Source organism: Gadus morhua, chromosome 15, assembly GCF_902167405.1.
Source record: "Gadus morhua chromosome 15, gadMor3.0, whole genome shotgun sequence".
Taxonomy (NCBI): Eukaryota; Metazoa; Chordata; class Actinopteri; order Gadiformes; family Gadidae; genus Gadus; species Gadus morhua.
In genome coordinates, this window is record NC_044062.1 from 17,960,850 (window position 1) to 17,976,248 (window position 15,399).

General features: G+C 44.8%; 1 protein-coding gene across 1 annotated transcript; it reads left to right on the forward strand.

Moving 5' to 3' along the window:
- The first annotated feature begins 10,915 nt into the window (after nt 1-10,915).
- nkx1.2la (NK1 transcription factor related 2-like,a) lies at nt 10,916-13,647 on the forward strand. Its single transcript, XM_030379325.1, has 2 exons — nt 10,916-11,316; nt 12,408-13,647. Exons 1-2 carry the CDS (start codon nt 11,100-11,102, stop codon nt 13,016-13,018), a joined length of 828 nt encoding a protein of 275 aa, XP_030235185.1. The 5' UTR covers nt 10,916-11,099; the 3' UTR covers nt 13,019-13,647.
- The last annotated feature ends 1,752 nt before the right edge of the window (nt 13,648-15,399 follow it).

Genomic DNA, 15,399 nt, shown 5'->3' on the forward strand with positions numbered 1-15,399 from the left:
CTCATTAAAAAACCTTAATGAATATATTAATATAGAAATTATTCTACGTTTTTACTGCAGCACTACTGTATGGTTTTAGAACGATATAGCCTATAGTCTTATCAAATCAGTGATCACAGAAACTACTGCTAAACTATTGGCCTACTACTATATTGGCACTGCCATCTCTGAGGTTGCAGCACCCTCTCCTGACACAAAGAAAATAGCATGACATTAACTTCAAACCAAGGATAGCCGATATTATAGCAATCCATGTGAAAACATAGCTTTTTAGTCACAATTCCAGGCAAACTCATGAGAAATATATGCCTTAGATCTACAATTATATCTAATACCATTCAAGCAGGCCTGGAGGCAAATCAACATGCTGTCGATTGGAGTTACTCAAACATATTATTCATCACAATGGATAATGCAGTGTCTGTTGTTAGTAACCTGCACATCCTTTGACTTGCAGGTAACTAACAGAGTTAGCGAACATTCAGAGACCGCTAACTGGTAGAATACACAAACTCCACACAGTTGGAGGCCAGGGCAGGAATCTAACCCAGGACTTACTACTTGTTAGTCTATGCTGTAAACACCGCCCCACATGAAACAATATGGCTTTAAACCTGCACTATTTAATCCCTTAAAAGAAATCGGATCTAGAAAGTTCCTATAACTTGCTCAGCCAGGAGTCAATCCATTCAGATAATTTATCTATATTGAAAGATAAAATAGGCTAGTACAATGTATAGGCTACCTCTTCCTTTTAATAATTTAATGTTCTTAGTAGGCTTTGGTCCTGATTCATATCAAGAAATTGCAACAAAAAAAAAAAATACTTTTGCAATCCTTTAATTGCTTCTGAAGGTTCCTTTTAAAGGGAACAATTATTTGAGAGTGATTTGTTAGAAATGTCCTCGCCATCCATCAATGTGTGAGTGAATTGCGCTGGGAAAATGTTTCAAGTTAATTGCTCCTGCCTCCTATAAGATAATTAAGCTTTCAGAACGTTCCAAATCCTGGGTAGTTCCTGACCAATCAGATCTCTTCCCTGTATGCATCGGCAAATGCATCTTGCCTGTCATTTAAACAAAATGCTTGTAAATATATATATATTGTGACATACATTTTGCAATTGTATACAAACAATTCAAACACGCCCCACATTGTGATATCATCATTGATAAGCATTGTTCAACACCTGAAAAGAAAATCAATGACATTGATCTTTCAATGAGGGCATGTCGGGCAGATCCCAAAGGCCTGAGCGTTTACCCCGACTGGCCCCTCCGCGCCGCCTGCTTCCAATTGTTGGCGTCCGTCCCCCGCCTAGATAGATAGCGGCGTGTAGCTGAGTGAGGTCCGCGCGGCGGTGCTGGTAAGTGATTGAGCTGTAAATACACTCTTACCCACCGCCTGGCCGCCACTCATCTCTGAACTCATTTAACACTTCACTTCCTCTTCCCTGTGACACTCGGGGGAGTCCGGCGTGAGTTATATAAGTCAACGCCTGCAGGGGCCCATCTCTGATTATACAGACAGTGGGAGAACGAGAGAGAGAGAGAGAGAGAGAGAGAGAGAGAGAGAGAGAGAGAGAGAGAGAGAGAGAGAGAGAGAGAGAGAGAGAGAGAGCATTAAAGAGAAAAACTGATATATGGTGATAAAGAAAAGAGAGGGAATAGGGAGAGAAAGTGTGGGAGGGCTCACACTTGTTCAAGACTCATGGAAGAGTTTGTATGGCATGTGTGTGTATTTGTGTTTGTCTGTGTGTGTGTACAGAGAGCACCGGAGTGTAAAGCGATGTAAAGAGGTGCTCTTCCCAAGAAGGGATCACACAGAGAAAAGAGAGAGAGAGAGAGAGAGAGAGAGAGAGAGAGAGAGAGAGAGAGAGAGAGAGAGAGAGAGAGACTATATTATCTCAGCCTCAGCACCCAACGCTTACACACAAGGTCGTAAAGCAGGGAGACTTGGGTAATGGGATATGTCGATAAAATCTGTGCTGCCGTGAGTTATGGTAGTTTACTCAGGATATGAGTGGTGGGGCTGTTAAGCAACTCAAACCTAATTTTCTCCATAAACTCCTCTAAGTCAAACAGATGAACGGTTCAATAAATCCCGATAATACCTAGGGTGGGACAGATTCATCAAGATGGTATTTATTGTTATGGGGCAGGGGAGAGCTGATGTGCTTTACATGATAGTATCCTAATAGCCCTGCATGCACCTTAATAGCACAATTAGCTGTATTTTACATTGAAGTTTACACAGGAGTGATAAAGTGGATGGTGAAGTGGTGAGGTTTGTTAACTATTCAGTTCACATCAAGAAAAGTGAAATGAAATGACAGAAAAAATGCTGCTAGCCATTCGGATTGTAACTTCTCTGTCCTCTTCCCTCCAGCGGACAGACCTCACCCGCAAAACACTTTAACCACCTCTCTATATTGACTGCACCATGCACCAAGATGACCTTTGACCCTGACTCTCCCTGGACTGTCCTTGTTGAGTCAGCACACTTATACAATATCGTCTTGTCTGAATGAAAAAGGGCTGAGATAAAACAAAGAATCTCCGCCTTGCTAAGACTTTCACATATTTCCTTTTCTGGACCCACACATCCAAACGCAATCCTCAGGGCGACTTACATCTGAAGTCATTGGACTGTTCCATCTACCGGTCCCAGGGAGAGACTGCTGTTGAATCCTACCAGCCAACAACAATGCATCGACCTATGGACACCAATGTGGCAACACAGCCTGGTGCTGGAGGAGGCTTCACATGGGACTCCACGCTTGCATAGCCAGCCATTCATCCATATCTGGGGAGGGGGAGGCTGTTGGGGGTGTTATAGCTACTCGCCTTAACCATTGGGGGGAAGGAGGACCCTCACTGATTTACTAGCAATGAACGGCCGTAATTGCTATCGGAGAACAATTATGCCCCAATCTCTTCCGGGCTTGAGGGCGTGAGGGCCGTAAAGCGTTAGTGGAGGAAGGTTTTGGAGGAGAAGAGGAGGGCATCTCATCTCTCACCAGATGATTCAATCAGCGTCACGCTCCAGCCATGAATAACACACTCACGTATATGTGGAAATGTAAACATGTGCATGCTGGAGGTTTCGATCGCTTTCTTTTTGGAGAAAAAAGGGTTTGAATGGTTATGCATAATAGTTAAAAACTAGGCTTCATGTGTCATAGAATTCTCAGCATTGGTTAAATGATTGAAATGTCTTATATTTATATTTTGTCTGATAATTGAGTAATGTTTGATAAATCTATTTAACTTCAGCGTTACATTTAGTAAGGACAGCCATTCAACCCGTTTCCACCAGCAAAGGCCACCAGTGTTTGGTATGGTCGTGTTGTGTATAGGTCCAGGGGTAGCATGGCTTTAGCGGGGCTAAGCACTAATCCATCTCCCATGGAGGTCATGGGCTAGCCTGGAGAGGAGAGCCACTGCCTCAGCTGGGTGTAGCTCAACTTCCATCTTCCATTAGCAATCTGTTAGTCGTGGTCCGTAGAGGGGAACACAACACTAACATGCTAGTGCACACACACAGGCACATACGTGCACACACACACACACACACACACACACACACACACACACACACACACACACACACACACACACACACACAGGCACATACGTGCACAGGGGTACACACACAGGGGCACGTGCACACATACACACACAAACACACACACAGACACACAGACATGTGCACACACGCGCACACGTACACTCACTCACAGGCACATACGCGCACAACCATACGCACGCAAGTGCAAGCAGGCGCACACGTAAACTCACAAAGGCTCAGGGCACAGTCGTTGTGCGATGAAAAAGAACAATTAGGGGGAAAATGATGGAGCAGTGTCGGGGGATTTGGCCAATGAGGACTTTATTGATTCAAGGTCCTCCACTGTTGCAGGCCTCACTGTAGCAATCACTACTGGATGATGATTTGGGTGGTCAAAGTCTTCCAACTTGAAGTTTAAATAAAAAATGAATGTGGCGTTCCACCGCGTCCGATATCTATTACATCTTCATCAGGTTTTTAGATTTCTCGTAGATGCTGTTGGAAGGATACCACTGTGTTTTACCCAAGGGGGGATGAAATGGGGGAGGGTGAGATGAGAGGGTAGAAGGAGAGTACATGTTTGAGTCATATGCAAATGAATGGAAATGAGAGCCAGAAGGAGAGGGGAGTTGGGTTCCAGTGCTTGGGATGTTTTATGGGTTGCTAGGTGGGTGGGGCGGGCAGGACTCAAGGGAGGCTGGGTGGTAACTGCTAGACGGGGTCTGGGCCTGCAGTCCAAGGGCTAGTTTACATACAAACACACACTAGCGCGCACACACACACACACACACACATACATGCACGCATGCACGCACGCACGCAAACACACACAAAAACACACACACACACACACCATACCACACACATGCACACACTCAAAGAAACACACACACACACACACACACACACACACACACACACACACACACACACACACACACACACACACACACACACACACACACACACACGGCAATGAATAAAGCAATAAAAGCTAATGCAGGTGCAACTGAGTAAACAAGTCTACAACTGGCATGGCCACGCCCACATTTCAATTAGTCTGTTTGCTGAGCCCAGTGCTGGCTCGGTATTTACATTCAAATCAGACAACTGTCACCCTTAACAACAAAGGCGTCACGAGACAATCGCCATGCTGCTTGACTTCCCAATTACGCTGTGTACTTTAGATATTACCCTATGCATGGGTTGGTTTTAGGCTGCGTCATCTCCTATTGGCACAGTGGACATGTAACCCTCGCTGTGATTGGCTGTAATCCCCGGCTCTCTACTCGTAGGCAAACAAAAAAAGACCTCTTTCCTGAACCTCTTGAAAGTCTCTCTCTGTCTCACACACATACACAGAAGCACACACACACACATACACAGAAGCACACACACACACACACACACACACACACACACACACACACACACACACACACACACACACACACACACACACACACACACACACAGTTCAAGGATCAGGGTTCAAATGATCTAACCATGGGATCATTGAATTAGAGTTGAGGGTGTGGATCCCATTAGATCTCTGACCCAGTTCCACATGACACACAATTATGTTCAAACAGCAAAGCCCACTCATTTTACAGGATCTGGAAGAGCAGGAAGTCAAATAAAGAATCTGTGTGATGGCCGTGTTCCCAGGATGCTGAAGGAAGCCTGTACAAGAAGCCTGAATCGAGCACTGTGAATAATCCGTTGGGATTCGACTGTCATGGTTGTATATCTCAAGCAAACAACGGTTGTTCAACTAGAAAAAGTGTCGCAACATGCTTTAGTGCAGTTCCCAAACTCCAATTTCCCTAAACTCTCTCAACTCGGTGGCATATTTTTGCAAGGGCACCGAAACAGAGGAAGCGAGAGATAACGGTCAATGGAGAAATATAAAGGGACAAACACAATCTGTTTTGGGCGCTAGATTGAGATAAATGGAGCATAATCCGGCGGCTTCTATCGCAGCGACCCAGCCTGCACCGCAGCCCTTCCTGCTCCGCTGCAGCCATGATGAATCCCGTCCCCTCTATTTATATTTCCTAATTGTAATTAGTATGAATTATCAATTATGGTTAGTGCCTAATTGCCCTTCATAAAGACAGCTCCCCTGGTTTAAACGGGTCCATTTAAATAATGTTACTAATAGCCCTTGCCTTTACGTCGCGGATACATCTTCATTGTTCTGCGCGCGAAAGCGTGATGGTTGCCCGTAATTTAACGAGCAATCGAGTGAAGGAGTGCAGGTGGCACCATGGGAGTAATTATTGTTAATGAATTATGATGTGACCTTCTGAGAACAATGGCCAATCAGTGTGCACGTTGACTGACAGTGTGCGCCGCGCGCAGATGCTAGCGTCCATGTTGGCGTTCGTGATTGGGCCTTGGTTCCGATTGGATTGAGGGCTTCTCTATCTCTCTCGCTCTCTCTCGCTCTCTCTCGCTCTCTCTCGCTCTCTCTCGCTCTCGCTCTCGCTCTCGCTCTCGCTCTCTCCCTCGCTCTCTCTCGCTCTCTCCCTCTCTCTCTCTCGCTCTCTCCTCTCTCTCTCTCTCTCTCTCTCTCTCTCTCTCTCTCTCTCTCTCTCTCTCTCTCTCTCTCTCTCTCTCTCTCTCAGTGTGTGTTTGTGTGTGTGTGTGTGTGTGTGTGTGTGTGTGAATTGTGTGTGTGTTTGTGTGTCTGTGTGTGTAATCGGCATGTGTGTGTGTGTGTGTGTGTGTGTGTGTGTAATTGTTTGTAATTGTGTGTGTGTGTGTGTGTGTGTGTGTGTGTGTGTGCGTGTCTGTGCGTGTCTGTGTGTGTGTGTTTGGGGGGGGGGGGGGGGGGGGGGGGTCCAAGACTGATTGATTGGGTGTCAGGAAGAGAGTCGGAGGGGAAAACAACCCTCTAGTCTGCTCAAACCTACCTCAGTGCTAACTCATAGCATAGCACTGAGTTTACTGGAATACACACATTCAAGTGGGAAGTGGGTCAGTTACGCTAGGCTAATAGTGGGCTAAAAATGCTACCTTAAATTGTTTAACTGGAAAGTAATTTATTTACACTTAAACGTGGGTGGCCGTTGGTGTTTGTCTAAACACACTATTGGCAAAACAAACATTGCAAAATTGCAATAAAATGGGGCCTGTTCAAAAACATTGCAGGGGTTTATTTAGCAAGTTAGTTTGCTAGTTTGAGAATCTCATAGACTCACAGCCTCCTGATGGTTAAGCCATTAACAGTGCTGTGTCCATATTATTCACATTACTGAGGAATGCCACTGGGATTGCTTCTGGACTCTATGCTGTGTATACTGCAATACTGTCATAGAGCTTGAGGATAAACAAGCATGTCTTGTTTGACTTGGTACTAATAAGGAGTTTGGTACAAATTCCTTGTCTTGGTTTTCAAGTGGTTGAACCACAAGTTGAGGTAGTTTGGGATACTTATTTTTACACCGCTTACAGCCCTCTGTGGACAACTCTTTGGGAATTTGACCCTTGCTTGAATTTCCAGCAGTCTAGGACCACCATCACATTATTGTATATTGTGTAAAAAAAATGTAAAAGATACAGATGTATTAAAAAGAAGATTTTTGGTTTATTCTTGAAGAAGTCTTGGGACTGATCCTATTTCTTCCTACACCCTGTTCAATGCATCAAATCGGTCAATGACTATTTGCTTTGAAATAGTCATCAGAAAGAAAACCTATCCGACCCAAAGGTAAACACCAACCACGACGACACTCTTCAGACTTCTCCTCCCCCTGTTTACCCAGCATGGAGGCCGTCCAGTGGAAAGTTTGAACTGCCCTTTACCCCACGGCAGCGGCGGCGGGGAGGGCGAGGGCAGACCGTGACTGACAGTGTCCCGCGGTATAATTTACCCCCACGCCACATTGCCCCTCAGCCGCTCCGCGACGCAGTCGACCCCTTTTACAAATCACCCCCCAACTTTACACATCTGCTGCCTGTCAGCATCTGCCGCGCGCACTCACCCGTCCCAACAGTAATGAAAAACTCTCATTACACCCCCCCTCGTCCACCCCCACAGCCACCCCACCCAACAGGTATAATACGGCGGCCGTTAGGACAATTACCGGGCGGACGCCGTTTGACCTTGTTGTCAGAGAGAGTCAAACAAACCAGAAACCATGGGGATTCACGTGGAAGCCAGACCGCCGGCCATTTTCATAAGCCTTCATCATGGGGGAAAGTTTACTTGGGAACCAAAAGAACGGCTTACGTTTACTTTACGTTGAGGAAAGATTGCATTGAGTGTATGGGGTCGGCTTAGTTCAGGAGGTAGAGCGGGTTGACTTGTAACCAGAAGGTTGCTAGTTCGATCCACGTTTCCCTCTAACTGAGTGTGAAGGTGTCCCTGAGCAAGACACTTAACTCTAACTGCTCCCGAAGAGCTGGCTGTCGCCTTGAATGGTTGATTCTGGTGAATGTGCGTATAAACCCTCAACCACCCTTGCTTTGGATTGACGCCTTTGCTAAATGCCCGAAATGGAAATGTATATTTCAAGCATGATGATGCGGTCTCTGTGAAGCAAAAACTAAAACACATTACATCTTTGCTCTTTCGAATGTGTGTTGGATTGTTTAGCGTCTTGCATGACAAATGGCAGAGGTTGGCCGTCTACTGCGATGCCCTGTTCCAGAAGATACAGTGTGTAGGATCAAGGCATCTAGCGGTGAGGTTCAGATTGCTCACCCTTTTCCAACCATGAAGGAGGGCTACAGTGGCCTGTACTGGCCAGTTAGGTGACAGTAGGTGTTTCCAAAACAATTTCAATATCTACGAACAATTGTAATTAAAATCTCCAGAGCCTTTTGTCCAACATGGTGGGCTCCCTGGAAAAGGACTCACACAAAATAGAATTACAATTCTTATTTTCAGAGGATTATATAATAATGAAACCATGCTTATTATCATTATAATCCACTTTGACCAAGTGCGTTCAACTAGATGCTACTCAATTCAATACACTACCCCTTTAAACGTGTTAACGTAACGCAAAACCAATTACAAGATGCAGGAATGTGGCACCAGAGATCAAACGGTGTCGTCTGCTTAATGGTTGACGAGATGCTCGGCGCTCTATTGTTGGTGGGGTCCCCCGGTCCAAGGGGAACTGTGTGGAGACGGTGACGGGCCATAAGGACACAGTGAAACGCTGTGGTGCGTGAATGGAGACTCAGCTCGTAGCCCAACTCCTGCCATTACACACATTATCTGGCGTTTAGCAGACTGGGGCGGGGAGCCCCCCCCCCCCCCGGTGCGGTCGTGGCTTTACGGACCCTGGCGGGAGGTCCCAGATTGGAAGTGTGTCTCCCCGGCCCCCTACGGGGTCCGATAGGGGGAGGGGGCCTCTCTGGCACTGGCTATTCTCGCTATAGACTCTGTACACCAGGGGTCCAGCTGCTGTCCCCTGTTCCTGTTCCTCTGAAGTCTATACCTGGGGGCCCTCTTTCTCCCAAGGGCTCGTACAATTGTCCTCACCCCCCCAACCCCCCCCCCCCCCCCCCCGGCCCCACCCCCCCTGCCCAACACAAACAGATGCTAGAGAGCCGCTGCTCTTTCTCGTAGGAAGTTGTAAACCTCCAAGCGTGCGGTGGGGCTCCATTCATATGGAACCGGGGGCCTACAGTAACTGCCGTGCAAGTGGCATACACATGCTAATGCAGAGACACAGACACCCCGTAGGGGCGTCTTCACTAATGTTTGACTATGTAAGTGCCCCCTGGATCATGCCAGTCAGCAGCGTGCTGTGTGTGTGTGTGTGTGTGTGTGTGTGTGTGTGTGTGTGTGTGTGTGTGTGTGTGTGTGTGTGTGTGTGTGTGTGTGTGTGTGTGTGTGTGTGTGTGAGGAGCAGCAATCAAAAGCAGCCATGTTAGAGGAGCAATATAAATCACACAGGAAACACACTGTGTATTAATGCAGGAATTTAAGAGACACTCAAACAGAGTGTCGACCGGTTCATACACAGGAACCTGTATCTAACAGTGGGCAGACAGGCGCTGTAGACAATGTAAGGGTCTGTCTGTCTGCCGTGCCCGGACAATGAAGGTGAGACCTCACACTCTGAGGGGAACGGAAGAACGCCGGCTATCAAGAAGTCATCCCAATCTCACCACTGCTACTATTTTGCATGATAGAATTATAGAAATGATACCTTGTTTTTATCAGAATTAATTTTAATTTTATATTTTGTTGTATGGTTTACTATTTGTATTATTTTTAATGGGAAATTTTGACCCGTTCTGGAATAATTTCACCATCATAATAATTAAAATGATTATTAACTGGGTAATAAGAGGAACGCCCCAGATGTTTCCGTGTTGATATGGGGTTGTGTGTGGCAAGTTTGACCTACCGTTTAAAAATAAATGACTGTCCCTATCAGGTTTTATCAGTATTGGACACCCGTTGGGAATATTGATCCTGTGACAGTCCCACCGTTTTAGCCATCGTATGTCATCAGTCTCTAAACGTGATGACACTTCACTTTAAATCCCAACACTTAAGACTTGATGGGCCACTGATCAATTGTGAAAACATATAACAGCTTCATTGAATCTATGTGACAAAATTATTTACTTTCACACTTTTTTTCTTTTCTCTCTGATCATTCAAAGGCATTAGCTTGTATAATTAAAATAATAAACGAAACAATAAATTGCCTCATGTCATAAAACATGTTAAGTTATAAGCTATAATGAATTGAAAACAAGTGACATTAAACAACAGCTTGCATGAAATATCTAATATATAACAAGCATACACATTTTAATACAAAAAGCTAATAGTGAATAAAACATTCACATTTATTATTATTCTTTACACGCAACTGTTCTTTTTTTTAAATAGCCTAATAATAATCCTAATAAATAAAAATGATCATTCTTGATAGGTTTCTTTGCCTACATATATACACATTATGCACCTGCTAACTGTGTGTAGTGAACAATATAGAATCATTCTGTCCTTTCAATTAAGATTCGACTGTCTTTAATAACGGTGTTATTTGCAATGAGCAGGGTTTGCAGGGGATATGACCGTTAGGTGTCCAAAAATCCATCCAGTTTTGATAGGATCTGATAGGGATCTCTTCTAGGATCAAGTGCCATCTGTGCCCAATTTACTTTCGCGTCTATGGAATATAATGATATGGGTGATTATCGACGAATGCTCTGAGCCCATTAAGAGGTCGTGTGAAACACTAATAGGGTTTGTGTCACGTGGGCGCTGGAGCCCGGCTCCCTTTCATTTGGCGGGGTGTGTGTGTGTGTGTGGGGGGGGGGGGACCGACGATTTAAAGAGCGCGCTCACCTCCATTCATCCACAACCCGTCACGTTGTAAGATTGTCAGAGAGACGGGACAACTTTCCAGACTGAACACAGAGATCTCCTTGTCTATCAGACTTTTTGGGGGTTTAGATGAGACGTCATTGTTTCATTTCCGCGTAATTGGTGTATTTGTGAACCTTCGCTCCATTCCCAACCCACGGATGAGCTCTCTGGAGGAAAGATGTTGGATTCAAAGGATTCGAGATTAACGATGACGCCCAATCACAAGATTTCCTTCTCTATAGTAGATATATTGGATCCAAAGAAGTTTAATAGTAAGAGGGAGAGAGAACTTTGCGTCGTGAAGGAGACGTACCCTGCGCTCAACGGTGATGGAGCAAGTTTGGAGTTGGACGCTTGTGAAGAGGGACAACACCAAGTTGAGCACTCCAAAACCGGTAAATATGCCTTTTTAACATCTTTTTATTCCATTTCAAACATGCATTGCTTCGGTAAAGGCTACATTGTCCTATTCTGGATACTTTATTAATTAATGTACTCTGTCCTCCTCTTCCATACGTCAAATATTGTCTTAACACTTGCTTTAACAGAATGGGGTAGTTCTAAACAAATACATGAACCAAAAAGGTACATGAACCCAAAAGGGGTTGCAAAATAGAAAAAAAAACATAACAAATCAATATATTTCCTTTAAATATCAGCGAAAGGACTTAATGAGAGCATCTGGGAGTGAGTCCAGGACATAGCCTCAGCTTTCTTGTCATAGCTCGACTATGACCTTCCCTTAATTTCCAAGGCTATATTTCTTTTCAAGAAAGTCACAAAGGGGGTCGCTGCAGGAGCCCCCGTGCGTGATTGGCAGTGGGACAGGCAGGTCAGATAATTGTTTAAATCGTCCCATTGAGGATGCCTCGGCGCGCTTTGATCGATATCCCATTACTGCATCCTGCATATCTCCCTCCAGCACCTTGCAGGTACCGACCTCACACCCCCATCCATGTCTGATCCTAAATATCGTTCGATTAAAACTTCCCTTTAACTAGATGACATTTATTGATCCACGGACAAAATATGAAACTCCATTAGCACCTCGTGGTGGCACGAGAGTTTTGGAGCTGTATTTTGATGGGAGGGGGGGTTCTTTCCGCAACATGACATTTCAAGGCGAATTGCGGTGGCTATTAGGGGATTAGTGACAGATCAGCTTTTAGGTCCCATCTGCACCCTTTGCTTCGGTTCACTCAGCCCCTGGCGTCCCCATAAACACCTTACAGCTGTCAGGCAAGGTGACTTCTGGCATTTCAAAATCGTTGGACATTTCACGGAGATCCATGACACTCAAAGAGTCTATATGTTGTCGTTAACTCGACAATTAACGCCTGCAAGTCCCACGGAGCTGTCCGCTCAGCACCTCTTTCACCAATGCTGTTATAAAGAGAGCTAGGGTGCAAACACGCAACGGCCTAATCCTTAAAAGGTTGATAACCCTGTATGATAATTCATTGTTTATTTACTTTATTTTACAAAGGAGAGAGAGCTGGACTCCCTGCCCGGTCAGAGGCGGACCCGCTGGTGCTACTGTCCCAATCGAGTGAACCCGCAGAGCCGAGTCTCTTCGAGGAACAGGGGGACGAGGCAGACGGAGAGAGTTGCGGTAGCAGCCCCGAGACGGAAGCGGGTCATGACCCCTCACACCTTAAGCGTCGACGCTCGGACCAGCTCTGCGCCAACAAGCCCAGACGCGCCAGAACCGCGTTTACGTACGAACAACTGGTGGCGCTGGAAAACAAATTCCGAGCCACCCGCTACTTGTCCGTGTGCGAGAGACTGAACCTGGCCCTATCCTTGAGTCTGACCGAGACCCAGGTTAAAATCTGGTTCCAGAACCGAAGAACCAAGTGGAAAAAGCAGAACCCTGGGGCGGACAGCACCCTGCAGCCCAGCGCTCTCAGCGTTGGTAACGGGGCTCCTAGTTGTGGAGCGAGGACTGCCAACTACCACCAAACTTACCCGGCCTTCAGCTCTGGGAATATGATGTTTCACACGGCCGGGACTGTTCCTCTTTCGTCCACTGGAGGGCTCTTGCATCCTTTTATACCTAGCTTCCTTCAACCACAATACTTTGCTCCACATTTATGAAAAAAAATGTATGAACTGGTGACACAGTGTGCAATTGGAAATACAATTAGCTGAACTAATTGAATGGACACAAAAGTACACTATACTGTATATAGCTGTATATGGAAATGGATGGATGGAAAAGGATGGACATATTATATTCATTATGCCAGAATTTGGACTGGGCCATGTGAAGATAACTGCTATTCATTCATTCATCATTGTGTCCTCAAAGGATTATTCTGGTAATTCTGGTCAAATGTATGAACATATGCCTACATCTTTTCCACAGAGGTCAAGGTTCTTGAGAGCAAAGGACAAAGTCAAGAGACTATCTTCTAACTGTTTTGCAATGTATTTTTTGTGACACAGGAAAGCAGAGGTGCTGTACGTCACTGTGTTCACTGAGCAGAACCAACTGTTTAATATAATCTATACTCTCCCCTCACAAGTCACATTTGATCCTGCAACCGCCCAACACTATGTATCCCAACAGCGCATGAGCAGCTAATTTATTTGTCCATTTTATTTTATTTTGCATTTAATAAAGAGTGTTAATTAAAGACCTTAATGTAAAACCTTCTGTGTTGTTTATAAATATGTTTGGAAGTAAGCAGAACTAGTTATTCATATATGATGAATTGTCTAATGGCTGGATTTTTATTAAACCTTATATATTCAATAACAAAATCTGCACTGGTTAATTTCCATTTTACATCATCAGAAAGAAGTATATATTTTTATTGATAATTTTTACAGGGAAATCGCACATTTATAAGAAATTGCATCAGAGTTAGTAGAAGTAGACGTCTGTGGTCCCTATCTTCAGTATCGCATTCATATGTTTGAGTGGTAAACTCTACTGCCATCATGCAAGAAAAAGGGGAACAAAATATAAGAACCAATCTGATCAGAGGAAAGATCCCATCTTTCATTAGATGAGGTGTATTTCTTTCATATAACCTTGGTGGTGATAACAAAGCACTCAAATAGTTAAATTGCACAGTGCAATCAAGCGTGTTACCGATTTAGCTTTCAGAGTATGCAGGAACTAGTATATATTATGCATATACATTATAGATACACCTGTGGGGACAAATTACTTTCAACGTCATTAATCAATGCCTCATCCCTGGAAGCCAAAAATCCATAACACTTGCATACATCTTGGATGATGTTTCAAATAAACAGTAGTTTATAATTAATATTATTATTCATGGCCATAGAACTATACTGCACAATTTCCTAACGCAGAGAGTTGTGCATTATAGGCGATATAAACTTTAAACTGTGGGGATTAAAATAAATATCATAACATAATAACAGCAGTGCAAGCACGCAATGGGCCAACCTTAAAGTTGTTGCTTCTGTGTAAGAGCATGTCCTACCCCTATGGCACCACGTGGAGGCGACAGTGGTCAACCATGTGTGCAGTATGTCAGCATATAAAACAAATTAAAACCCAAATGATTAGGAACAGAATCCGACAAATCCAGGAAAGTATTACCTAGCTCTGAACTCCCTCTGGAAGGGAGGCAGAGACAGACAGACAGATACAGACACAGACACACACACACACACACGCGCACGCCAGACACACACACACACACACACACGCACAAACGCACACGCGCACGCGCACACGCGCACACGCACACACACACACACACACACACACACACACACACACACACACACACACACACACACACACACACACACACACACACACACACACTCACAGTGGGAACTTTTATCCTGCAATTTGTCTTAATATTGCTTCATTGCCAGATTGCTATTTTTCTATTTATTTGTTGTGGAGAGAAACAGCGCTAAATGTTCTGTGATGGATTTAGGGTCATTTTGGTTCAAAAGCAGAGAGGCTTTTGTTTAGAATGCATGCAGGACCATTCTCTGGGGGCAAGGTCAGATGTTATTACCATCAGTGCCTCTGCCGGTCTTCATATGTATGCATGAGCGTTAAAGTGTGTACATCTCTGTCTTGCCCTCAATGTGTGTGAATGTGCACATGCCTGCTTTTAGACCTGTGCGCGCCTGCAAGTATGTTTGTGTGTGTCTATGTATGTGCGTGCATGTGTGTGTGGATTTGTGTGTGTGTGTGCATGTGCGTGTGGGTGTGTTGTTGTGTGTTTGTGTGTGTCTGTGTGTTTGTGTGTGTGTGTGCATGTGAATGTGCGTGTGTGCATGTGCATGTGTGTGTTGATATGTATGTGTGTGTGTGTATGAAGGGGGAGAAAATTCCATCTACTAGCCCTGTTGGCTTTACTCATCCTCTGCCGAGTAACAGGCGCGATGCTAGAATAAATCAAATGAATGGAGGACTGTGTGTGTGTAAGAGCGTGTGAGCGTGTGAGTGGGTCTGTCTTTTTGGTTGTGCCCTT

Excerpts from the sequence above, each read along its gene's own strand:
- nkx1.2la (XM_030379325.1), top strand. The coding sequence starts at position 11,100 with ATGTTGGATTCAAAGGATTCGAGATTAACGATGACGCCCAATCACAAG. Across the intron at positions 11,317-12,407 it reads AGTTGAGCACTCCAAAACCG|GAGAGAGAGCTGGACTCCCT; the intron begins GTAAATATGCCT and ends TATTTTACAAAG.